This window comes from Lynx rufus, unplaced genomic scaffold (assembly GCF_022079265.1).
Source record: "Lynx rufus isolate CCGP_SWC_20201006 ecotype Redwood Valley unplaced genomic scaffold, mLynRuf1.p SCAF_3, whole genome shotgun sequence".
In the NCBI taxonomy this organism is placed as follows: Eukaryota; Metazoa; Chordata; class Mammalia; order Carnivora; family Felidae; genus Lynx; species Lynx rufus.
In genome coordinates this window covers 10333224-10358368 of record NW_025814845.1, presented here as the reverse complement: position 1 = coordinate 10358368, position 25145 = coordinate 10333224, and the positions used below count along the sequence as shown (strand labels likewise).

General features: G+C 45.4%; 1 protein-coding gene across 1 annotated transcript in view; it reads right to left on the bottom strand.

Moving 5' to 3' along the window:
• The window catches only part of LAP3 (leucine aminopeptidase 3), a 28321-nt gene extending 10914 nt beyond the window's left edge, over positions 1-17407 (bottom strand). Inside the window, exons 1-9 of the mRNA XM_047091061.1 lie at positions 17163-17407; positions 14696-14811; positions 13314-13368; positions 12737-12842; positions 11507-11666; positions 9478-9642; positions 6676-6834; positions 2111-2235; positions 595-683 (exon numbers count right to left, since the gene is read on the bottom strand). Coding sequence (XP_046947017.1) covers positions 595-683; positions 2111-2235; positions 6676-6834; positions 9478-9642; positions 11507-11666; positions 12737-12842; positions 13314-13368; positions 14696-14811; positions 17163-17264 — 1077 coding nt within the window. The 5' untranslated portion in view covers positions 17265-17407. The remainder of the gene's footprint in view (positions 1-594; positions 684-2110; positions 2236-6675; positions 6835-9477; positions 9643-11506; positions 11667-12736; positions 12843-13313; positions 13369-14695; positions 14812-17162) is intronic.
• Between the last annotated feature and the right edge of the window lie 7738 nt (positions 17408-25145).

Sequence of the window (25145 nt, the reverse complement as noted above, 5' to 3'; positions counted from 1 at the left end):
TTTACCAACAAGTTTCTCACAGGATAAAGGAAGATTTCAAGATTTCTGAAAACAAAGAGGCTAAAGAGTTTAAGAAAGTTACAGTGAAAGGGCAGCCTGGATCTCCAGACAGAACTCTTTGCAACTTAAGCAACTTTATATATATTATATTCCCTACTTTTACACAGAGGCCCAGGCATTATGGGCAGTGCGTGCATGCATGCAGGTGCCCCAGCAGAGAACCCGCTGCCACATCACCAGGAGTGCAGAGTCCATGATTCAGGTCGGTGTGCCCCGCCTGAACACCAAAACGGAAAAAGCTAATCATGGCACAGGTAAAGACAGCTCTCGCTTTCCTGCTTTGCTGTGCTCTACAGGGCCTGCTGCAGACTTGTAATTTGTGTGTGTAGCACATAGGAGGAACAGTAAGACAGGGAAAATGTTCTTAAAATTCCCCATAAAATACTTCTAACTGCATGGAAGGCCACTTAAATAAAGACACCGCCCTCCTCTAAATGGAGCTCACGCTCTGCTTCCCTTCAAGTGTGTTTATGTGGCCACTGGGGATTCCTATAGGAACACCCGAATGGGGAGGGCTGTCTTCCACTCACACACCTGTATGGTCTTCCCGTTCCTGGCTTTAACGACATCCCCAGGCTTGTTGGCCTTACCGCTGGGCATGTTTTCACAGAGAGGGGCCAAACCTATTGGAAAAGCATATATGAATGAACATGGAATGTGCCGGGTCCAAACTCACCCCCCCGAGGACCGAGGACACTGGTGGGCCATCAGAAGTATGCCAGAGACATTACCTTAAGCAAGTGATCAAATTTAGCATCACCAGTGACCCAAATGACATCACGTGCACCAGCAACAGGAAGTGCACACTCATGTAGTGTTCTTATCAAGGAGTCTAATCTGATTCTATCCTGAAGACACAACCAAATAAATCCAAATTGTGGACCATCAGAAGACAAGCCTGAACCCTTCAAAACTGCCAATGTCATGAAAGAATAAAATAAAAGGGGAGGAAAAGATTCCAAAATAGAAAAAAATTGGAGACATGGCAACCACATGCAATGTGTGATCCTTAACCGGCTCTCAGATTTCAAAAATAAAAACTTGTGTGTGCCTGTGTGCACAAAATAAACATTTCTGTGGACAACTGGGAAGTCTGAATTAGGGGACTGTGTATCAAATTCCTGGAAATAATGGTATTGTTGTTGCACAGGGTGTCCTTGTTCTTAGGAGACAGACACACGCTGAAGCATTCAGGGGTGACCTGGCATATGTCTGCAATTTACTTTCGAAAGTTCAGCAAAATAGGACGAGGATATTGGCAGGACGGGGGAGGCACATGTGAAACAGACCTGACTTCCAAGTTCACCTTCCCTTGGTATAAACCACGGATGGGACACCGGGCAGTCAGTTAACCTAAGTCCTCCCCCGCCATCCCCACACTCCTGAGACACAGTGAGCCCCCAGCAGCGTCTGCCATCCTGAATGACACAAAGAGTGGCTGTGGATGGAACACTTCTTGTGTCCCAGGCATTTTCTGTATTTCATGCCTTGTAATCGGCCACAAGCCCGATGAGGCCACCCCTGAATGAGCTGGAGGTGTTCTTCCACGACTGCTGAGCGGTTTTCACTGGAGTTAAGTCACAAGCCCCACATTGGGTGCCCCTGACTGCTAACCACTGTCTGCAGAAGTACAAAAACTCAATTCTAGTTACGGCCCACATTTAACTCCACCAGTTCAGACAAGAAGACACTTAGCTACCAGCTTCTGCTTGAGGAAAAGCTATTTAAAAACCATTTCCTGGGGCAGCTGTTGGTCAAGCTCAGTCAGTTAAGCGGCCGACTCTTGATACTGGCTCAGGTCATGATGTCATGGTCGTGAGACTGAGCCCCTCCTTAAGCTCCATGGTGAGCATGAAGCCTGCTTGGGATTCTCTCTCCCTGTCTCTCTGCCCCTCCCTCGCTTGCTCTCTAAATTAGTTTATTAATTAAATCTTAAAAAAACAAACACATTTCCTGATTTTTTTCAGGTTAGAGGAAACTATGTTTGCTGCCCACTCTGCCATTTGACTGGATTCCAGAACTCTCCAGGACACGCCCCTTGTCCCCTCACCTACGATGTTAATGGGTAGGTTCAGCTTGGCAGCAGAGACGATGGCTGAGCAGATGGTGGCAGCTCCTCCCATGTCAGCCCTCATGAGGTCCATATTTGCAGAGGCCTTGATGGAAATGCCGCCACTGTGGGGGGAAAGGACAGCAGCCGTATCAGTGGCGAAAGAGAGGGCTCACGTCCCTTTAAGAAAGAATATATAAGCTGAGGCATCATCTACCTGGCAAAGAAAATTCAAGTTTCTAAATTGAGAATCTGAATGACTTAACATTTTAAAAGATGATATCACAGTCTTTATAAAAACATAAATGGGTGTCCTGGCTCATTTTATTTCTTGTTGATTGAAACATAGCAGTGTCAGTGGAGCCATTACTAAGTCATGTAATCGGTGCTGTTCAAACCCATCTCTGTATTAGCTCATTAGCTCCTGACACCCACATAGACGTGTCTTTTCAGCAAATTTTGTGAGTCAGTCAACTTATTGAACCTGAGGGTCACAAACTGTTAAGAAAAGCCAACAAGCTCAGAAGACTGGGAGGATCCCTCGCAAGCCACAGAAGGACACAAGGACAATTCCTTCCGACACCCCTAAGGTGCACTCCATCCTGCCGATGGCAAAATACAACCTGAATCAGGCAGAGGCATGAGGAAGATGCTCCCCAGAAGCCTTAAAGACAGTGCTCAAACCCAAGAGCCGAGATGGGTTTCAGTTGGCAAGAAACCCAAACTACTGCCCCAAACAGGCTTCTCTGACAACCTAGTGACTTTTCTGCTTCCAGTCTGCAAGAGTCCGGAAGCCACAGGCTTTGCAGGCTGGGCCTGGAGCTGGGGCTCGCACTGTGAGTTCTGAGATGTGCTGCTGACCTGACCGGGCGGTTCCAGAGTCTATTCCCTGCACTGAGGTCTGCTTTCCTTAGAGATTAGGTCCTAATTCTCACTCATCTCAGAAGCTCTGGATAATTAGATGGCTGTCAATTACACCTAGAATTAAAGACGATCCACTGGCTCAGAATAAGAAAAGAAATACACTGTTGGTCCAAGAAGTCCAGGGAGAACCCCATGGGGGCAAAGGAAACACACTGGTACATGAGGTCATTCTGTCTACTGGCCACATCCTTCTCAACCTTCCATTCATAGGACTACAGTTCAAAGTAACCACCAAAGAGCAGCAGTTCTCACTGCTCACCTGTTAGACTGCTCTCAAATCCATCCATTTCTTTTCTATTGAATCCATTCTGGTGAGGACATCATCATGTCATGGAGATGTCTGCCGCAGCTCCTATATATTAAGGTCTCCCTATGTCAATCTTATTACCCCCTTCATTTCATTACCCACACAATGACTATTCTTACCAAAATACAAAATATCTCAACCAACATCCCAGCAAGTTTTCTGTGTGTGTGTGTGTGTGTGTGTGTGTGTATAAAAAATCCTAAGTGGATTCTAAAATTGATATGTAAATGCAAATGATGCAGCCAAAAGAATTTTGAAAAAGAGCAAAACTGGAGGGTCATGTTACAACATTTCAAGACAGAGCTGTACTCATTAGACACTTGGTTGCAAGGTCCTGGGGAAATGACAAAGAGGCCAGAGTTAGACCTGTAATTATATGGTCAACTGATTTAACAACGGTGCAAGGTAGTTCAATGGAGAAAGGACAGTCTTTCAAAGAGATAGGTTTGCAACAAAAAGACATCCATATGGAAAGAAAAAAAAAAAAGCCATGCTTTTCACAGCATATGCAAAATTTCAAAATGGATCATAGTCTTAAATGCTAAAACCATAACACTTAGAAAAGAAAACACAGACCTGGGCATTGGCAATAATTTCTTAAACAGGGCAACAAAGGCATGAAGTATAAAAGTAAAAATTGATAAATTACACTTCATCAAAATTAAAACTGCTCCTCAAAAGAGGTCACTTAAAAAAATGAAAAGGCAAGCCTGAGAGTGGGGGAAAAAAAGATACTTTCAAATACTGACCACAAAGGGTTTATTATCTAGAATACAACAATGTATACAATGTATAGTTTTAAAAACTTCTAACTCAGCATGACCATCAGTCCTATAAAAAAAAAAGGCGAAAGATTTGGACACTTCACTAAAGATATACCAACAGCCAATACTCGCAGTGAGAATGCTAAACACCATTAGTCATTAGGGAACTAATCACACTCAAAATGAACCTCCGAGCTATGCCACACATCCCCAGGAAGAGCTAGAATCCAAGAATGACAGTATCAGAGGCTGGGGAGGACGCGCCACAGCCGGATCTGTGTGCAGGAATGCAAAATGGCACAACCACTGTGGAGAAGTTCGGTCACTGTGTATAGTGAAACACGCAGTTACAATGAATATACTTTGGTGTTTCCATATAACGGAATACAGCCCAGTGATAAAAGGCAACCAATTACTGATGTGGCCAACATGAGTGAATGTCACAGACACGATGCAGAAGAAAGCAGGCTTAAAAGAAAAGAAGAAAAGAAGAAAGAAGACTTAAAAGATCCCATGAGAATGAATTTCTAGAACAAGAAACATTCATCCACAGCCACACAAAGATGACTGGTGGCCTGAGGCAGGGGTGGGAAAGGGACACCTGCAAAATGCACCAGGCTGGTGTCTGGGGTGATGGAAGGATACTGTTTTCACAGGAGCGGGGGCTGGTGCAGGGCTATGCATATTTGTTAAACTCCTCGAACTGAATACTTCAAGGATGAATTTCACTACATACATAAATCCCATGTCATTCTTTGCCTTGGCTAGAAACCCTTCAGTTACTTCATACTGTTCTTAGAGCCAAGTCCAAAATGCCACCGGTCCCAGAAGGACCCGGCTCCACCAACCTCTCTAGCCACTGCGTCCTCTTCCCTGTGAGGCTCTGCTGTAGGTGCTCTGTCAGCTCCAGGGGCTCCCTCGTCCTTCCTGCCTTGCAGCCTCCACCGTCCTTCCTTCCCCTGCCCGACTTCCTGCTGCACTACCCTCTCCTTCCCTTCCCATCTTTATCTGAGCCTCTCACTCCCGCGAGGAAGCTTTCTACTTTACCAAGGTCTCCTTGCTCAAAATTCTCACAGCAAACACTCAAGTATGGAATTGAATTAACAATAAACTTCACACTGAATGTTAACACTGCATTGAGATATGAGCCCAAGACAATATAAAATCATCACAATTGGCAAGACCATTAAACACAGCACCACTTTTGTGCTCTAATTCTTCCTTGCCATAGTGTTTTAGAATAAACACTTAAGTGACAATAGCATATGAATGGAACTGAAAAATCAATGTGCATATTTTGAATAGTATGAGCTTGAATCTTTTACTGAGGATCGTTTGGAGCCCAATGCTTCAAAGGAGAGGAGGTGGACCTGTGGGCAGAAGACACAGGAGGCTAACATCAGGAAGACTCTGCTGGCGGCCAGCTCTGCCCAGGACGGGCGTCACCGTGCCCAGCACACTCCTGTAAGCACACTCCATTCACGTACCAGAGTCTCTGAATGGGTGTGCACGTGTACTGGAGACACCCAGATTTAATGGACACGTAGCAGCATTTTCCAAAGTAGTTTCCAGGGACCATGAGTCCCACGAGAAGTAAATTCCCACCGAAGGGAATTTAGAAAATGCTACATCCTGTGCCCTGAGAAGTCCCGTAGTTAAAACAAAACGAAAATCTCACGTGTTTTATCCACCGCAATCTTTGGCCACGTAATCCTTTTTAACGCTCACACTTAATTGGCATCTCTGAACTAGTATTCAGCAGCCAACGCTTCCTCCGGAAATACCCATACCATCTTCTCCACCTCAGTTTCTGCTTGCTTGAAATAATCAGTTTCCAATTCTAAGGAATACTTACGGCTGAACAGGATTAATGGAAGCCAGGCTGGTCAGCTAAACAAAGCAACGTGAAACAGGGCAGACAGGAGGCTGTATGATCCAAACAGCTGTATCCCTGCACCCACACGAGGGATCTTTAACATCCACACGGAGAATCAAAGTGTATGGTGGAAAGATCAAGTCATTTTATTTTTATTTTTTTTTTTTTAATTTTTTTCAACGTTTATTTATTTTTGGGACAGAGAGAGACAGAGCATGAACGGGGGAGGGGCAGAGAGAGAGGGAGACACAGAATCGGAAACAGGCTCCAGGCTCCGAGCCATCAGCCCAGAGCCCGACGCGGGGCTCGAACTCCCGGACCGCGAGATCGTGACCTGGCTGAAGTCGGACGCTCAACCGACTGCGCCACCCAGGCGCCCCAAGATCAAGTCATTTTAAAGACAGACCCAAGTTTGACTTCCAACACTTGGTATTAGTTATGGGGCTCTGAGCAAATTATTTCATCTCTCCAACTTGGGGTTTCCTTATCTATAGAATGTCTGCCTAACTCCTAGAGGATAGACCAGGGGTGACATATGTAAAGTGCCTAACAGAGTCTCTGACACACAGTAATACATTTAAAGTAACGTAAGATTTGACCAAACACTGTGCTTTTGAAGCAAACTTTACATAAACAATACAAGTCCACACAAAGCATTCCCCAAAACACAAAGCAAAGATGCATAAAGAGGTACCTGTCAAAGGTAATTCCCTTCCCAACAAACACCAGGGGCGCTTCGCCTGCATCGGGGCTGCCTCTGTAGTGAATTTCCAAGAAGACTGGAGGCTCATCGGATCCTTTGGCCACACTTAGGAACGATCCCATTTCCTGTTCCTCAATCCAAGATTTGGGTCTACAGGGCAGAAAAGGTGAAAAGTCAACACACTTACGGTTAGCTCTATTTCAAAGTAGCTTAGAAAAAGCTCATATGCGTGTAAAACTCCTAAAATGTGCGACATAATGCTTCAATGATCACTTCCTAATTGCTTTCTGCATGTTCTTGAGCCAATCACTTGATTCTAAGCGTTTCCTCATCTATTAAATGAGGTCAAAGATGTATCTGTCAGAAGATTAACTATAGAATTACTAAGAGAGCTCATCCATGGTGCGTAATACAATGTCGGATAACAGTACAGACTCAGTAAGTGCTTATTACTTGATTTGCTCCCCCTCATCTGCTCACACATATCCAAAGTTTGAATGCAAGATAAAGTTAGCGAGGCTCTGAAACCACAAATGGTGCTTAAAAACAGTTACAGGGTCCACTGCTTTATTTTTTGTATTTCTAAAATGACACACACACACAAAAAAAAAAGAACAAAAAAACCTAACCAATAAAAGAAAACAACAAAGAAAAACCCTCATAAAGATACACTTCAATGAGTGAACTAAAGTATCGCCTTTCTTTGCTTTTTTAGAATTGCTGGAATTTGATCTTTTCAATGTTGTGACACCATTTCTCACGGTTTCAACTGCAGTTTGAGATGTCTGCTTGAAATGGGAAAACTAGTAATTATTTAACAAACACGGGATCGCTGGGGATGATCTAACGGTGGTGCCAACCAGAAAACAGACGCCATATCGCTATTCCTCGTAGGCAAGGGATACAAAGGGCTTTGTACTGATTTCTGGCCACAGTAACTAGGCCAGGAGAGAAATCCTACACTCCTACCGGCCAAGCAGAAACAGCCATATCCAAGGAGTGCTCCTCCCACACTTGACTACCCATTCGTTAAAACTATTAAACTAGGGGGGCGCCTGGGTGGCTCAGTCGGTTAAGCGTCCGACTTCGGCTCAGGTCATGATCTCGCAGTCTGTGGGTTCGAGCCCCGTGTCAGGCTCTGTGCTGACAGCTCAGAGCCTGGAGCCTGTTTCAGATTCTACATCTCCCTCTTCCTCTGACCCTCCCCTGTTCATGCTCTCTCTCTCTCTGTCTCAAAAATAAATAAATGTTAAAAAAATTAAAAAAAAAAAAAAGAAACTATTAAACTAGGGTTGTGTCATGGAGAGATGGCCACCAGACTCTAGAGAGAAAAGAACATAAAGACAGAAGGATGACAAAAACAAAACAACACCCACTTCAAAAGCAGCAAGGCTGTATATCATGGGCATTTTTTAATCACAAACTCAGTACTTGATGCCTTGTTAAAATCCTGTCCTTCTGGAAGTCCTGTCTGTATTTCTCTGATTCGTACCCATCCACACTACAGCCGTCAGATGCAGCTGCCTCAGTTTAATGAATTATACCGACCTGACCCACCTCCTCTGTGGCCGAACCTCCCCTTGGCTGGGCCACCAGCCCCGCAGTTTCCAAGGGACCACCAAACACATGCTTCTGCACCTGAAATGCCCCACCCCACTCTCTCCATCTGCTAATTTCCAAGGAACCTCCAGACTTTGCTTAGGCACCCTTTTCATTGGCAAACTTTTCAACTTTCCCAGAACCCTCCTTGACTATTGCTTGGGCAGGATCCTCCGTACACCCCCATTTTCCTGCCTGTTCCTTCCTATAAGCTCCTCACTTCTTTGAGGTCAAGGACCACCACCATCCGCATTTGTGTGCCCAATTCCCAGGCACACAGGAGGCACCCTCACTGGTGTGTAACCACACAGTCACTATCCGCTGACACAAAGTAGCTCTGGTGTCTCCTCAGATCAAAAAAGTAACAGTCTTTGCCAAAACACCTTTATAGAGAGACTAAATGTTGCTACAAATTAAACATATGCTAACTGTTCCAAATATCTTATCAAGCTCTGGATTTTATCTTATCAAGTGCGTCTTATCAAGTGCTGCATTTTCTAAAAACTATACATTTTTATTCACTCTATCTAGACCATAGGGATTTCCCCAAATAACGTGAACTCCAGTCACAACTAAGTACTGAAGATATTTTAAATGGAAGCTCCCCTGAGATACAACACTGGTAGTAAACAATTATCTAGGTAAAGCAAATATCCACTGACTTATTTTAATCATAAATTTCCCCCAAGGTCAGACTTGTTTTGCTTACAGGGTTATGGGAAGATCACAAGAGGGTAACAGAACCTGGAGGGGTAGCTTTTACCTCCCACAGCCCAGCTGCTGACGATGACCACACAGGGCTGCCCAGGAACCAGCTCTGGTACCCAATTTAGGAATCTACAAGGCAGAGATTCTCATTTCATGCCAACTTAGGCATGCTGTGCTCTTTACTTATGTCAAAAAAAGATAGAAATAATTCACCAAAACAAGATATACAAATTATCAAAAAGCTAAACGGTTACAATTTGATCCAACAATTCAACTCCTAGGCACACACCTAAGAGACATGAAAACATATGTTCATACAAAAACATGGACATCAATGCTCAGAGCCGCATTATTCATGGTATCCAAAAGGTAGAGAAGCACCCGAATGTTCACCAACTGATGGCTGGGTGGGGAGATGGAAATGAAGAGTGCCTGCTAATGGGCACAAGGTTTCTTTTTGGGGTAACTGACATGACGCTGAATTACCTGACATGAACCTCTGTCTTACTACTAGCACTCTTGAGATTCTTCTCAATAATTTCAGCAAATCTGGTTGGCGTCATCTCATTGGCTGGAGTCTCCATCAGGTGGCGTGCCAAGTTCTGTCCAGAAGCAAAGAGGACTCCCTTCTGCCAGGCCTCCTGGTCCCCACTGGTAGAAGAAAGCACAAGGTCACCACGAGACAGCCTGTCAAGACACTAACTGTGTCGCAACTAGGAGGGCCCTTACCCTATAAAAACAAAAGACAAAGACTACAGGTGCAAAACGGACACATGGGACCTGGATCATTCTCTGTGCTCTGACCTGGGGCAGTGGGGGGGGGGGGGGGCAACATACAAGAGCTAGAAAACACAGCCCTTGCTGAGCTGAGTCAGAGGTGGTAAGCATTTTGCATTTCATGTGCATGAACAAGGGGTGGACTGATGGGTCTCTGAAGCCCTAACTCTAACACACACTGATGGAGGAGGTTTCCACATTTCCAAAGGCCCATGTTGTCCTCCTTCACTGCATCAGGGATGATGCAGCCTCCAGTGCTCACTGGACAGCAAGCACACCGCAAAGTCCTGAAGTGGACGTGAAGGTCTTTCTGCCTTCTCTGTGCCTGGGTCAGGGCTCTGAACACCACCGCACCGAAGGGCAACGACCAGCTTTAAGAGAAAGGACATGCGCATGTGTTTCACGATCTCAGCTCTTCTTCCTTTCTTTAAGTTTGTTTGTTTATTTATTTATTTATTTAGAGAGCAAGTGCGCATGGGGGAGGGACATAGAGGGAGAGAGAGAATCTCAAGCAGGCTCCTCACTATCAATGCAGAGCCCAACCCGAGGCTCAAATCCACAAACCATGAGATCATGACCTGAGCTGAAGTCAAGAGTCCGATGCTTAACTGATTGAGCCAACCAGGAGCCACCACCACCCCCCGCCCCCACCAGCTCTCCTTATGCACAACAGGAACTAATACAGGTGGCACAGAGACAGATAAAACAGCTCGTAGTTTGGAGGGTTTACCATGTGCCACACACTTGACAGTGTCTTTCCATCGTCATAAAGGCCCTAGGAGGCTGGAATTACAGCTCTACTGAACAAACGAAGAACGTGTAACAGAGACTTCAATCACTTCGCTGACGTTACTCAGCCAGCAGGCAGGGGAGCCAGGATTCAAAGCCCGACTGACTGGTCACGGGGCCCTCGTTCCAAACCAGTCCACGACAGCTGCCAACCACCGGGCTGTGTCCTCACAGCCCCACGTCTTGAAGGTCTCACCTCTGTCTGTTCCTAACAAGAGAGGCTTTATCTCCCAGACCCCCGGATAGGGCTGCAATATAGCAGGTGCTCATTAAGTCGGCTGAGAAATGAGTCTCCCCGCTAGACCACAAGAGCAAGGACCATAGCTCTTCCTCTGTGTATCCTGGAATTTAACTCAGTGCCTACAGATGCTGGCTAAATGAAAACTGTATCAAAACCCACTGGGGGGCGCCTGCGTGGCTTAATTGGTTAAGTGTCCGACTTCAGCTCAGGTCATGATCTCATGATTTGTGAGTTCAAGCCCCACGTTGGGCTCTGCACTGAAAGCACGGAGCCTGCTTGGGATCTTCTCTCTCTCTCTCTCTCTCTCTCTCTCTCTCCCTCTCTCTCTTCTCTGCCCCTTCCTGGATCACGCTGTCTTTCTCAAAAATAAATAAATGAATAAACATTAAAAAAGAAAGAAAGAAACCTGCTGGGACCTACCTGTCACCTTATTCCCTCCCTCTTCAGAGAGCTAACTGGGTCTGGCTTCCTAGTAACCAGCAAGCATGGAGGGAGTGGGAAGCCATGGGTCAAAACGTGCACATGGCGAAAGCCAGGAGCAGAACATGGACAGTTACCATACTCTTAAAATGGCTCAGGTGATGCGGGAGGTCACAGATAAGCCATGTGGCAGTGCCTGTACTGAAAAGCTCGTATGTGGTTATATCCAAATGTCCCACTATCTGAAGGTCAAGAAATGCAACCCCGGGCCTGGCTTCATTCCATCACCTTCCGTGGAGCTTTGCCGATACAACTACTTTCTTCTTCTGCTTCAGGTCATCGTACTCATAGAGCCCGAGCACTGCTCCTTCCGCAGCCGCCTGCGCATCTCCACAGGGATCCACCTCCACCGAAGAGATCTCCAGGTCCTGAATCTGCCTGCACCCCGCTTCAGAAGGACAGAGGAACCGGAAAACTGGAGTCAGTCAGAGGCAACTCACTGGCGAAAGGCAGAGGCACGGTTGTGGGCTGAGAAAAGAGGACTGGGGTTCAAATCCCAGCTGACACTTGACCTTTCTGAGCCTCCATTTCTCCTTCTGTAAAGTGAGGAGGTGTACATGCCTCACAGGTTGTGGAAGACAGACTCACAGATAAAAGGACTCATCTAGCTCCTGGCAGAGTGGGCCATCAGAAGTGGCTGCCGTCACCATATTACTTCAGGAACACTACAATCTGCTGATGAAGCTTCCCAGCCACCAAGAGCTTGCCAGATTAGCAACAGCAAAGAACTGAGTCAAGTACATTAGTAACACAGCACTTTATTAAGATCAGGTCAGCAAAAAGTTGCAAATAAAAGTTGTAAACGAATCACTCCCCGTGAACTTTGAAAGTAGATTTAGCAGGCACAGATGAAATACACAGAGCCAAAGATCAATCAAGCTAATTGCCACCGCCTCAGCGATGTCTTCAAAGCGTCTTTAACCACAGTCTCTGTGGTAAAGGCCTCACTCTGCTGCTCAGCTTTGCGGTGACTCAGCTGCGTCTTCCTCAACTTGTAAACCATGCACACGGCCAAGTGGGACAGGCACCTACCTTTGGTAAGCAGTAATAAACAAGCACCCTGCACTTTGCAGCCCTTTTCTCTGACTGGTAAAAAAGAGGAATCCACATCATTTAGAAGTTGGGCAACAACAGGTTTGTATTACAAAAAGCAGAAAATCCACTGTAACTTTCTGGTAAAATCGAGCTCTAAGGTCCTACTACACGAGTGAATAAATGGTCTGAAAGCTCCAAACACAAGCTATGGAAATACCCAAACTAAAACTCCATAAGCTAACCTTCTGTAGCCAACATAAGGCCAGGCATACGGTGTAAGAGAAACTGAATATTTACTCAGATGAGGGTTTTCTGTGACCGCAGTCGGGTGGTGATTAAGAGGATAAAATGAGGGGAAGAGAGAATTTAAAGACGACATCCTCAAGACTCTCCATCAACCTTACACTTCACAACGGTAATGACCTGCTACAGCAGCTCTGATGTTTTCTTTGCCTTCATGCCAGTTTTCCTGCTCATCAATTCCAGCTGTCTTTCTGCCGAGGCCGACCACCACCACGCTCGGGAAGTCCTGTTCAGCACACACACAAAATCAACCACTTCCTGTCTTTAAAACATCCTTTTCAAGCAGGAATGGTACATGATCTCCCACACAACTACCTTCGCCTCAGCACAGGAACTTCACCGTGTGATTCGGTTATTTTGGTTTTTTTTACCCTGTATCTTGGTAAAATTTTATCACTTGTGTATTTAAAAGGTAGAGTGAAGGTAATCCTGCAAATAATTCTATGTCATTTGAGTACAGAAATTCTATGGCAATTGAATAAAGAAAGTCGATAGACTGAGGAATGCAGGAGATGCTGTGCTATTTGACCGCAAACTGCCCCTCAAATCTAACTAGAATTTATGGCTTAATACGGTGACAAAAGCATGCAAACAATCTGATAGGAAATTTTCTCCATGACTACGCAGTCCCCATACTTGGCACTCAGGAGGGTGCTCACTGAGGCTTTGCCAAATGAACCTAATCTTCATCTCATACCTCATGCAGACCATAAAAGGTTCGGGTTTTGCCTGCCTTCAGAGGAGGTCCAGATCTAAAACAAGAGGAAACAGGTTTTAAAATCTAGTTTGCTCTGCTCCTTTGGGCAGTGACATAGTCACACCTTTAGGTTTATTATAATACTCTGCTGCTTCTGTGAGTTTGCTGCATTTATGCTTTTATCAACGTACAGAATCCTCACAGGTCTGATTCTTCAGCTGCAGCACTTCTAATTCTAGCTCAAAAATTATTCAGCAAACTTCCACATTACAGTTCATACAAATTTATATGAAAACAACTACAGAAAGCAACACCATGGATGGGTAACGTGTGGCTACAGAGGAGAGCGGAGCCCCAGATGAAGGCGAGCCTGAATCTCCCATCTTCGTCATGGTTGACCTGACTGTGGTGTTCAGCCTGGAGACTGCTGGGGCGGGTGGGGGGTTATATACAGATGGGATACAGTTCAATTTCAAAACAAAGCAGATGGCAAAGCCTTATAGCTAGAGGGCTGGATGCCCTGGTCCCACAGCTGGTAGTTATCGGTCAGGAAGGCCAGGTTGAACTATACTTTGTCAGGCTGGCTTTTGCATTAATGACTTAATCACAGCATTTGAGAAGGTGGTCTACTGGTGAAGGACTGGTCATTGAGAAGGGACACAAGTTCTGTTGCCCGGTGATGAGACAATTACTATGATTATCAGATTACATCTATTAGATTCTAGTAGGTTGATCTATGCCCCACATAGTATGTACTTGCAGTGGCTTTATGTTAACACTTCTCTTTCTGCCAAAAGTGGCCCGCAGCTCAGAAGGACTTAGAAACTCCAATGTTTCCCTACCTTCTTTAACCTGTAGCTAAACCAAAAGTGCTCCAACTATAGGCCCCACCCAGACTTATTGACTTAGAATCTGTAGTCCAACTATACCCCCAGGTGATTCACTTTGAGACTCTGAGAAGCTCCTGAAACTCAAGGCATGCCAAGAAAGGAGTGACACCCTCAAGCAGTTTTGAACTAGTCCAGGGACACTGTCCCCCATAAGTGAAGGGGCATTAGAGGAGGTAAACAGGCTGGTGGGAAAACAGGCAGGTAGGAAGAAGGTGAGCTAAGGAAATCTGGTACTTTCCAGATCCTTCTGGGTCAGTCTCTCATAACATGTTTGTGATCTGAAGTAGCCTGACTTCCCAGAATTGTACACCCACCCCTACTAAAAGGCAAAGTACCAAAGTGCATTCCAGGCATGAATACTTTCACTTCTACTGAGAAGATAGCAGCCAACTTACTTCCGTTCATTTTTATCTACTAACAAAGCATTAAAAAAAAAATTCTCTTTTGATTTCAGGGCGTTTTAAAAACCAGAACCCATAGGTGAATACTTACATGTTCAAAACTTCTCTCAACTTTCCAGACACTAATTTATCGAAATTCTCTCCTGCACTTGTAAACTGCGGCACATCGTCTTCTTTTTCTTTGTTATAGATTCCTAAAACAAGACCCTGAGAAAGAATAAGCCGGAAAAAAAAAAAAAAAAAAAAAGAATATAATTACAGTAGATCCCTTAGGGAGACTCAAAGGTCCCCACATTCCAGAAGCAGCAAATAATTCCACCCAAACTGCGTTCCCCTCAAGGACAAAGCTGAAAAAGAAGCAGGTGCTGGGCAGTCCGCTACACTCACATCCTGCCTAAAAGTTTCAAATTCCTGCCAAAGCAAGGCTGTAAGTGCTACCTGTCCTGGGTCTTCCTGGTCTCTGCCAACAAATGACTTTCACCAAATAAAGCGTTTCCTTTTTTACTTCCAAATAAAGAAGGGCAGAAAGGTGTTTTGTGTAAGAAAACAAATTCATTTTTTAACCAAGTTAGACCTCAAAAGGGGTTCAGAACAGGCCACCCCAAAATACGTCACTTGGGCATGTTGACTATTTTGAGCTAAAGACACATGAATAAAAAGCAGGTGCGGGAAAGGCTCTCTGACATCCCACTTTCCACCTAAAAGCAGGGCAAAAAATTTCCCATAAGAAAGGTACTTTCCTGTACTGAGAAGAGAACATTCTTATCACCAGAAACTAGGAGTTGACATTAAAATGGACCTACACAAACAAACCTACTAAAATCACCCTTATCTTCCATTAATTCCCCCCATCTACTTCCTAGTCAGTTACATAGCTTACTGCCCCAGCCCAAGCCCCTTTGTCTTGTCACACCCCCACAATTTCTCACTGTTTAAAAAGGTATGTAAGCTTTTAGGCCTCAGGCACTTTGGGTCTTCATTTTCCTTTTGAAAATTCCCATGTACGTGTAAAAACATCAGAAAAATTTTGTTCACTTTTCCCTGTTAATCTGTCATATGTCCGTTTAATTGCCAGGTCCAGCCACAGAACCCAGCCAAGTAGAGGGAAGTTTTCCCTTCCCCACAATCTTCAAATGCAAATCTCAGGCATCCTGGGACACGTTCACAGCAAAGCCAATGGCTGCACCTGCCAATACAAATAAGCACTCTGGCCAACTCATAGGCTGAAAGAGAAGAAAAGAAAAAGGAGGCATCTTCACAGAGAGGCAGGAGGGGCAGGAGCAGAGCACTGTGCCCAGTATTTAGGCGGCTTACCCGTCAAGTCTCCAACAACTGAAATAAGGAAGTCACCCTAGGAATCACTATTTGCCTTTGCATGACAATTTTTGACTTTAAAATGTTTTCTGCCTTACAGCAACTCTGTGAGGTAGAAAGGACATGTACTCTTCTTCCTACAGACCAGGAGACAGAAACCTGGTGCAGTAATACTAGCCCATGTGCAATAACAGAACTGAGCAAGAATCCTAATTACCTTCTCTGACAGTCCTTCATCTTTGCCACAAAATCACACTGGTACTTGGACCAAACAGCATCCTTTCTCTTTTCCATCAAACAAAAACACCGCTTCCTTGGCATAGCTTTCCCGGCTTCTAATCTTCCTAAGACTGCCCACTGCCCGGTATTTGGTGAAACCAATGAGGAACTGAGGAGACAGGAGCCAGCTGCTGTCTGGATAGGATGTTGCACAGTATTGGAAAGAACACGGGATAAAGTATCTGGTCCACCTGCCATACAGAGGGAGGCCTGAGCTCAAGCCGCATCTAGAATATTCCTCACCAGGGTCATTCTTTCTGGTTCTCAAGCATGACTCCCAAGTCTGTGCTCCTTTCACCGAACCATCCCCCTTCCAGATCCTCACCGCCATAGTGACCTTCGTAAGTTTTTTTTTGATCAATTGGATGGAAAAGGCTTTTCTCCCGCCAAGACGCTCTTCTTTTGATTTCACGAAGATATAGGTGTCTGTGCAAAGCCCTTTTCCCTAGAGAGACACTATTTTCCCTCTAGAAACTCTTTCAGGCAATTTGCTCCCGGTGGACCTGTTTTCCTGGTCTTCCACTTCAGCAGGCGGTGGGAGCTGGTGGGAGTGGGGCCCGAGGCTGGCCGCCTCTGGGACCTTAGAGGACGCTGCGCTGCACCTCACGAAACGTGAGCTTCGTCCTAGCTACGGTGACAGCCACACTGGCACCATCCCTTCCTGGGGCACAGCGAGGACTAAACAAAACAATGCATCAGGACACCGTAGCTACAGCTATCACTCTCTCTCGGCCAGAGCTCGGATCCTAGCACTCCCCCAAGCAAAAGAAGGAAGGGAGCGCACCGCTGAATGCTCGGGGGATGGGCAGCCCAAAGCCGCCCGCCCCTGCCAGAGCCCAGCTCGGCAAAGACAGGGAACTTTTGAACCGGTTTCGGCAACTTGGTGCAGAAGCCCGGACACCGCGGTCTCGACCCGCCCCGAAGCTCCGGTCGCCCCGCGCAGGACTCCCGCGGCGGCCTCTCACCTTCGTCATGTCTGCGGCAGCGAAACCCCGTCCCCAGACACGATTCACGCCCAGACGTCGGACGACGACTCGCCCAGCAGCCGGAAGGGGCAGCAAGAACATCTTCCCGGCTCGGCCCCAGCACCGCCCTCCAGCGAGCACGTGGCGCTTTGGGAGGACGAGCGCGTGCCGGGGGGGGTGGGGCTTTCGGGAACGGCGGCCGCGCGCCCAGGGGGCGGGGCAGGTGCCAGAGAGGGTGCGGGGCTGGAGTCAGAAACTGGGCACAAGGTCACCAGGGGCGCGGCTTTTGGGTGCGGCCGGCTTGCGCGTGCCCGAGCTTGGGCGGGACCGAGTGTGCTTGCGCCTGGGGTGGGAGAGGGCAGATGCCAAGGGGCGGAGCGCGCAGGCACGCACCATCAGACTGGACGGTGATGGGACGGACGCTAGGGCGTGGCGAGGGCTCGGGGGCGTACCAGCTCTCCGACGAGAGCGCGAGAGAGGGGCGGAGTCGCGGTAATGGCGTACCACGAGGGGCGGGTACGGAGGCGGGGCTCCAAGGAATCCCCGGGAGCTAGGAAGAGGAGTGTGGTTTTACCCTACAGGTCCGAGTAGTGAAGGTGGTCCTATCGAGTTATTTTTATTCATATCCTCTTGGGGAACGTTTTTGAACTTCTGTCTGGTCCAGGAGTGTAATACGTCAGTTAGCCCAAATGCTATTTTTGAAAACAGGAGCTTTGTGAATAGTGTTCAATATTTTAACATCATTTTCCTTTTTCTAAAAAAAAAAAAAAAAAAAAATTAATGTTTATTTTTCAGAAAGAGACAGAACACGATCAGGGAAGGGGCAGAGAGAGAGGGAGACGCAGAATCTGAAGCAGGCTCCAGGCTCTGGACTCAAATCCACAAACCGTGACATCATGACCTGAGCCAAAGTCGGAAGCTTAACTGCCTGAGCCACCCAGATGCCCCCATCATTTTCCTTTTTTTAAAAGGGTTTTAGGGGTTCCTGGGTGGCTCAGTTGGTTAAACATCGGTGGGACTCTTGACTTTGGCTCAGGAAGGAAGAAAGAAAGAAAGGTGTTTAAAAATATAAATAAGAGGATTTTAAATTTTTATTGTAAAAAAAAACCCCACACATGGTTGAATGCAACTCTGAGAACTTGGAAGCACAAGGTGAGTTACAAAACCATCCTTAATGTTATACCAGTGTCTGATCCTAATTTTAGCTGGATCTTTGACTTTAGCTTGGGGCACAGGGTGGTAGCAGGGATCCACCAACTGAAGTGTGCTTCAAGGACCACAGCATTTACATTTTCATATACTTAATGGGAAGGAAGAAATAAATCTCACAGCCCCCAAGTAACTTTAGTCCTTAACCAAACAGTATTATTGGCCACTTAGGGATGTAAGACAGTCTTTGACCAAACCTTAATTTTACAAAGTGTTCACTAAGGTACAACAGGATTTAAAAGTGTCCCTGGCCACAAGGACTCTATTATGTAGTAGAAGCAAGATATATCATGACTGTGAGAGATAAAAATAGACGGTATTTCATTGAGTGATATGTGCCTATGCTCCAGTTCTTTCTGCCCCCTTCTCTGCTTGACTAAGACTTTGTCTGATGCCAGGAAACCTTCAGTAACATTCCACATCTGGGTTATGTGCACTTCTTTTGCTCTGAAAGCAGCTTGTCTCAGAACTAATTACTGTTTGCTCATTGTATGTTTCCCCTCAGGCATTTTGGGAGCCAAGGTTTTCATGTCTTGATTTCCTGTCCCTAGATGTAGAGTATAGATGGTGGCTGGCACATAAACAAGGTGTTCATAAAATGTTTGAATGAAAGCATTGATCAAGGTCTAGTGGACATAGCTTCGATAATTAAAGAACAGGATAGGTCTCACTTGTAGTCTTTAGATACTAAATGCAAAACTAAAAAAAGTTTGAAATGAGCCAGGCGAATGAGAAGGATTTAGATGATTGAGGAAGATATGAAAATAGGGAGGAGTGTGTGGGAAGTTATTGGCTTGGCTTGGGGAGAGTGATCAGGCCTGCCTAGAATGAAAGGTGGTTATAAAAGAGAGTGATGCTGGATTAAAGAGGATCTTGAAAGGCTGGCAGAGTTTATTATCAATGTCCACATGGACTCAATAATGTACTTTATAGAAGCTGGAGGACCTAAAACTTATGTTTTAGTACACCTGATAGAGGTTGGCATGAAGGGTAGAAGAAGATTGAACAGGGGCGCCTGGGTGGCGCAGTCCGTTAAGCGTCCGACTTCAGCCAGGTCACGATCTCGCGGTCCGGGAGTTCGAGCCCCGCGTCAGGCTCTGGGCTGATGGCTCGGAGCCTGGAGCCTGTTTCCGATTCTGTGTCTCCCTCTCTCTCTGTCCCTCCCCCGTTCATGCTCTGTCTCTCTCTGTCCCAAAAATAAATAAAAAACGTTGGAAAAAAAAAATTAAAAAAAAAAAAAAAGAAGAAGATTGAACAGTTTAGGGGAAAGTTACACCTTCATGGAAACCTGTGCATTGTCCAGAGAGACTATGAGGAAACTCCTCTGGCGTATCTGATTTAGATTCCAAGGAAGTTCTTTCACAACTCTGACAATTGTTGGGCAACGCAAGTCTTGTTTATAGACATGCAAATTATGTCCTGTACAATAGAAGTGAGTTGACTGCCCTCTCTCTCCCATGGAACCGCATCCTCCACACTTGCATTTAGATGTCTGATGGAGTCTCATACCTCTGACCACACCCTGCAAACCTGCTCCAACCACAGCCTTCCTAGTCAATAGCCTCCCTGTTCCCATCCTCACTGATGACAACTTGTCTCCATGTGCATATTCATTTCAGTATTCTTGATCTATAAATTCATGGGTTCTCAGAATTATCTTTTGAGCTAGTTATAAACAACAATCTGTTTCCTTCATGAGTTGAATAAAATCTTTAACATGTATTCATCTCTATGTCCATATAAGAGCCATGATTTTAACTTTTTTGGGAAAATTATCTTCTAACAGCAGGGAGGCTGACTAAAGGCATGAGTTTTTGACAGACTTTCTAGATGACTCAATTTGGGAAATGAAAGTTAGAATCAGCTAGACACAGCTTATGGATGTAGGAAAACATACACCACTGCCCTGTTTAGGACCCAAACACTCTCTGCTTGCTTGGGGAAAAGCGATGAAGGTAATGGGCAATGGGGAGTTTAATTATAAATGTTAACTCTCTGGTGCTTGGGTGGGTGGCTCAGTCACTTGAGCATCTGATGCTTGATTTTGGCTCAGGTCATGATCTCAGGGTCATGAGATTGAGCTCATGTTGTGCTCACCACTGAGCATGGAGCCTGCTTAGGAGTCTCTCTCTCTCTCTCTCTCTCTCTCTCTCTCTCTGTCTCTCTGCTCCTCCCATGCATGTGCACCCTCTCTCCCTCTCTCTGTCTAAAAAAAAGAAAAAAATGAAAAAATGTTGACTCTAACGTAACAATGGGACATTGGAGGGAAAAGCAGAAGGAAAGAAGTCCAGTGGAACTTGAGCTGATTATGCAGACTTTCACAGAGTGAGTTCAATAGGCAGGAGTCTGATGGTTTCCCTACAGATGCCATCATGGAGCAAGATGAACAAAGGGAAAAGACAGAGCTTGTAGCAGATACCCTCTGTCAGGAGATGTTGAAACCCAAGAAAGAGGCAAAGTAGGGAGTGGTCAGAGAGGCAAGAAGAGGACCTGATCATATAAACATTAATGAGTAACAGTCATTTAGCACCTCATGGGGCACCCTGGACAGGTAGTAATTCAACACTGCTTCTAGCTGGTACATTTAAAAAAATCAACATTTATTTAGAGAAAGGGAGAAGCATTTTCTAGTAATAAAAATTATATACTTTTAGCTATGTTCAAGTTTAGGAAGTTGCTACATGCAATAACCCTAGCATAATATTTTAACTTGTTTCACATCTTCTTTCACTTTATAGCCTCCCTCCCCCGCCAAGCCAAATCATGACTGGGTGATGTTAGTCACTCACAGTCACTGAGGATAAAGGTAACCTTCACCCTGTGGTAGAGTCTGTGAGTTGTCCCCCAATATTAGTCTCCCTCCTTTCTCTAGTATTGGAAGCTTTAGCCAGGCACTTCGCCATCCAGTGAAACTATATTTTCTAGTCTCTTGCTGGTAGGATGGTTCTGTGATTGGGTTCCAGCTAATGGGAGGGAATGGAAGTGAAGTATGCATGTGAGACTTACAAAGCACGGCCCGTCTTTGTCCATTTGTTCATTTAAAAATATTTATTGAGTATCTATTCAGTGCCAGGCACTGTTCTAGGCACTTGGGATCCATCAGTGAATAAAAGAGACAAAGATCCCTGCTAATTTGGAGCTTATATTCTAGTTGGGAGAGTCAAACAATAAACATAAGGATTATGAGAAGTTATCTACATAAATTATGTCGTGTGTGAGAAGATAATACATGCATGCAATAGAGAAAAGAAAAGGCAGAGCAGAGCAAGGGGGTTGAGAGCAATCGGTGAAGGGGAATGTGATGCAGTGTTCAATAGGGTGGTCAAGGTAGGCCTCATTGGAAAAATGACATTTGAGCACAGCCTTGAAGGAGGTGAGAAAATGAATAGTGAGAATATCAGGGGAAAGAGCTTTCCTGGCTAATGTCATCAACTAGGAAGGCTGTGGGCAGAGCAGATTTGCAGGAGGTGGTCAGGGGTATAAGATGTCCATTAGACATCCAAGTGGAGATGTGGAGGAAGTAGCTTGATAGAGGAGTCTGGAGTTCAGGAGAAAGTTCTGGGTTGGAGATATATATTTGAGAGTCGTTGGCATGAAGATGGTACCTAAAACCATGAGTCCACAAAAGGAGAAGTGTAGATAGAGGGGAAAAATCAAAAAGTAAAGCACCAAGGACTGAGCTCTAAGGTCCTTCAACACGAAGATGTTGGAAACAAAGAAGAACCAGCACACAGAATAAAATGTCACAACCAATGGGGCAGGAGGAAAACTGAGAGAGTAGTTCCTTGAAAAAAGCCTTAAGATTTCTGTAAAATGGAAGAGGGAGCCTTCCTCCTCCTCTTCTCCCCTTCTCTGTTACTGGAAACACAGCCTTAGTGGAGGGGCAAGAACAGCAACCCTGTAAAACCATAAGCCACAGGAAGCTGGTCACCAACAGCAGGAGGCCAGTGAATCGTATCTGGACTGCTCATACCCCGACTGTCACTTTGTTTAGGCCACTGATATTTTATCCTTTGTTATAGCAGCTGAGTTTGAATTCTAACTAAAACACAGATAACAGATAACATTACAAAGCTTTGCTTAAAATCGGTTTTCAATCCCGGGACACCTGGGTGGCTCAGTCAGTAAAGCGTCTGACTTCGGCTCATGGCCTCATCTCAACATTAAAAAAAATATTTTCAATTCCCCCACCCTAGTTTCAAGCTGAAGTCTTTCCCACGTCTTATTCGTTCTCATTCTTACTTTGGTTTTCTTTTTTCTTTTCCAAACTGGACAGATTCTTGTGGGGGAGTATTGGATGCTGTACAATTCAGATAATAAAACAAATCACTATGCCATAGCACTGTTTGCTTTCCTTTGATGGTGAGTCTAGACGAAGAAGCTGTCAAATGGGCTGGTCTGAAAGTGTGGGGTGGGGTCTGCCGCTGCTCCCCTTGAAACATACACGTTTAAACTAATATAACATTGTATGTTAATTATACTTCGGTAAAAAAGAAAAAATTTAAAGCCTTATACATTTGTACCACACAAAAAATAAATTCACAGAGAAGAGGAGCATCGTGAGGAGAATTTGATTTTCCTTTGAAGGTATTATGTACTTTAGCAGGAAGTAATCAATTTTTATTTCACTAGATGTATGGTCATCAAGATGGAGGGGAATTTGAGTTAGCTGGCACCATATTTCTGATTTGGTTCATTAGCATGTTAGAGTCTTTTACCAGGCCTAGCTACCTGATTTTCAGAGCCCAGTGCAGAAGGAAAATGTGCGGCCCCCTCTTCAAAATGATTAAGAATTACAAGATGGAACATTAAACCAAGTGTTGGGCCCTGCTAACTGTGGGGACCTATGCATCACAGATCACCCGCCCACGAAGTTGGCCCTCCCCCTTACGGTACAGGTTTGTGTGCTGAGAGCCCCGTATGTAGCCCTATCACCGAACACCATGCACAGCTTTCTAACATTCATGGTGCAATGTCACTAAAGCCGAGGAAGGAAGGAGGTTGACTACTGATTGAGAGTTCAAGGGTTTCAAATGCTCCCAAGATTAAGGAGTCCGGCGACAACATTTCATCCTATTTGTCAAGAAAGAGGCCCTTCATTCACATCTCCGTGACAACACCTACCACTTGCTTGTTTGTAACTTTGCCCTAAGTTAGGAACAATTTCAGGCACAAACAGCAGAATATTTGACCAACGGAGGCCCAAACGAATAGCAGTTTGTTTTTCTCCTGTAACAGCAAGTCCAGTGATAGGTTTTTCCAGTGTTAGTTCAGCTGCTTAGTGATGCCTGGCTGTTCCTGCTCTTTTCTTGGTTTTTCCTTCATGGTTGCATGAGCTTATCAGCAGCGTATCTACACTCAGGGTAGCAGAAAGGAATGGCACCGGCTGCATCTGTCTTCCATTTGCTTCAAACCTACCCACAATTCTGCTCCCACACGGGCCTCCCTCCTCAGGTTGCTCTCCTCTGAATTGAAATCTGCTGAGGGGGACACCATGGGCAGAGTGGGGCCACCTGCCCGCCCCCAGCTGCTGGGAATGTGAGGCCTCTGGCTATTCCCTAAGGAGGCAGGGCTCCCAAGGTGGGCTGTTCCCTAAACGGAAGGAGTTTGTAAGAGGTACTGGGAAGCCAGCAAACCTGAGGTGCCCACACAGCCCTATACGGTAGCCACCCCCCTTCTTTGCAGTTTTGTTTTCCATGGTTTCAGATCCCCTCGGTCAAAGGTGGTCTGGAAGCAGGTGACCCCCCGACCGTATCAACTAATGGAACGTCTAACCTAACGCTCTATCAAGATGCCTACGTCCTTCACTTCATTTCATCTTGTCACGCAGGCATGTTATTGTCTCACATCATCACCAGAAAAAGAAAGGTGAGTCCAGTACAAGAAGATATTTTGAGACACACCTTTTATTACAGAATATTATTATAATTATTCTATTTATTAGTAGTTATTGTTGCTAATCTCTTATTGTACCTAATTTATACATTAGTATGTATAGAGTTTGGTACTATCTGTGGTTTCAGGCGTCCATAACCCTTACTGTTACGCAACTTCCTGTGCATTAAGAAATTCTTCAACAGAGACTTAAACACATTAGAAATTTATCTTCTCATGTGAGAGAAGACAAAGGCTGGTACCGCAGCTGCCTAAAGTTCTCAGAGGCTACATTTCTTCTGTCTTTCTGCAGTACCATATTTAGTGTTAAGCAAATGACATCTGTTGCCTCTTATCCAGAGTAGGAACCTAGGCTCTTCTGCCCACTGCATCTTGGTATCCGAGTTTTCAAAGAAAAATGCAATGCAGTCAAGCACTGGATGGAACTACATTATACTCACAGAGAGGAGACAGAGCAAGGTAAGGTTCAGCAGTGGGCGTCAGTCCCTGACGGCCAGTGGGTTTCCCTGAGAGCCAATGCAGGGCAACTGGCTTACCAGCACTTCTCTCTTGCCTCAGTAGCAGGACCCCTCCCCTTCCCGAGTGGAATCTGAAACACTGAAAGCTAGGGGCATGCCTGTGGGCCCTTGACACACGCGCTTCAGGAGAACAAAGGAACACATACTGAGCCTACCCAGGATGAAAATCTGCCTTCTGAAACTAACAATGAAAGGGAAACTGGATATTGTTTCCACCACAAGCAGTGTCTGCCCACACAGTATTTGCTACTCCTCTCTCAGGTCACAGTTCCAATTTCATTTCCCACAGGAATTCTTTCTTGATGCCCTTGTTAGATCAGGTCCTCTTTGTCTATGTTCTTTTAGAGGAGGTAAAATTTCT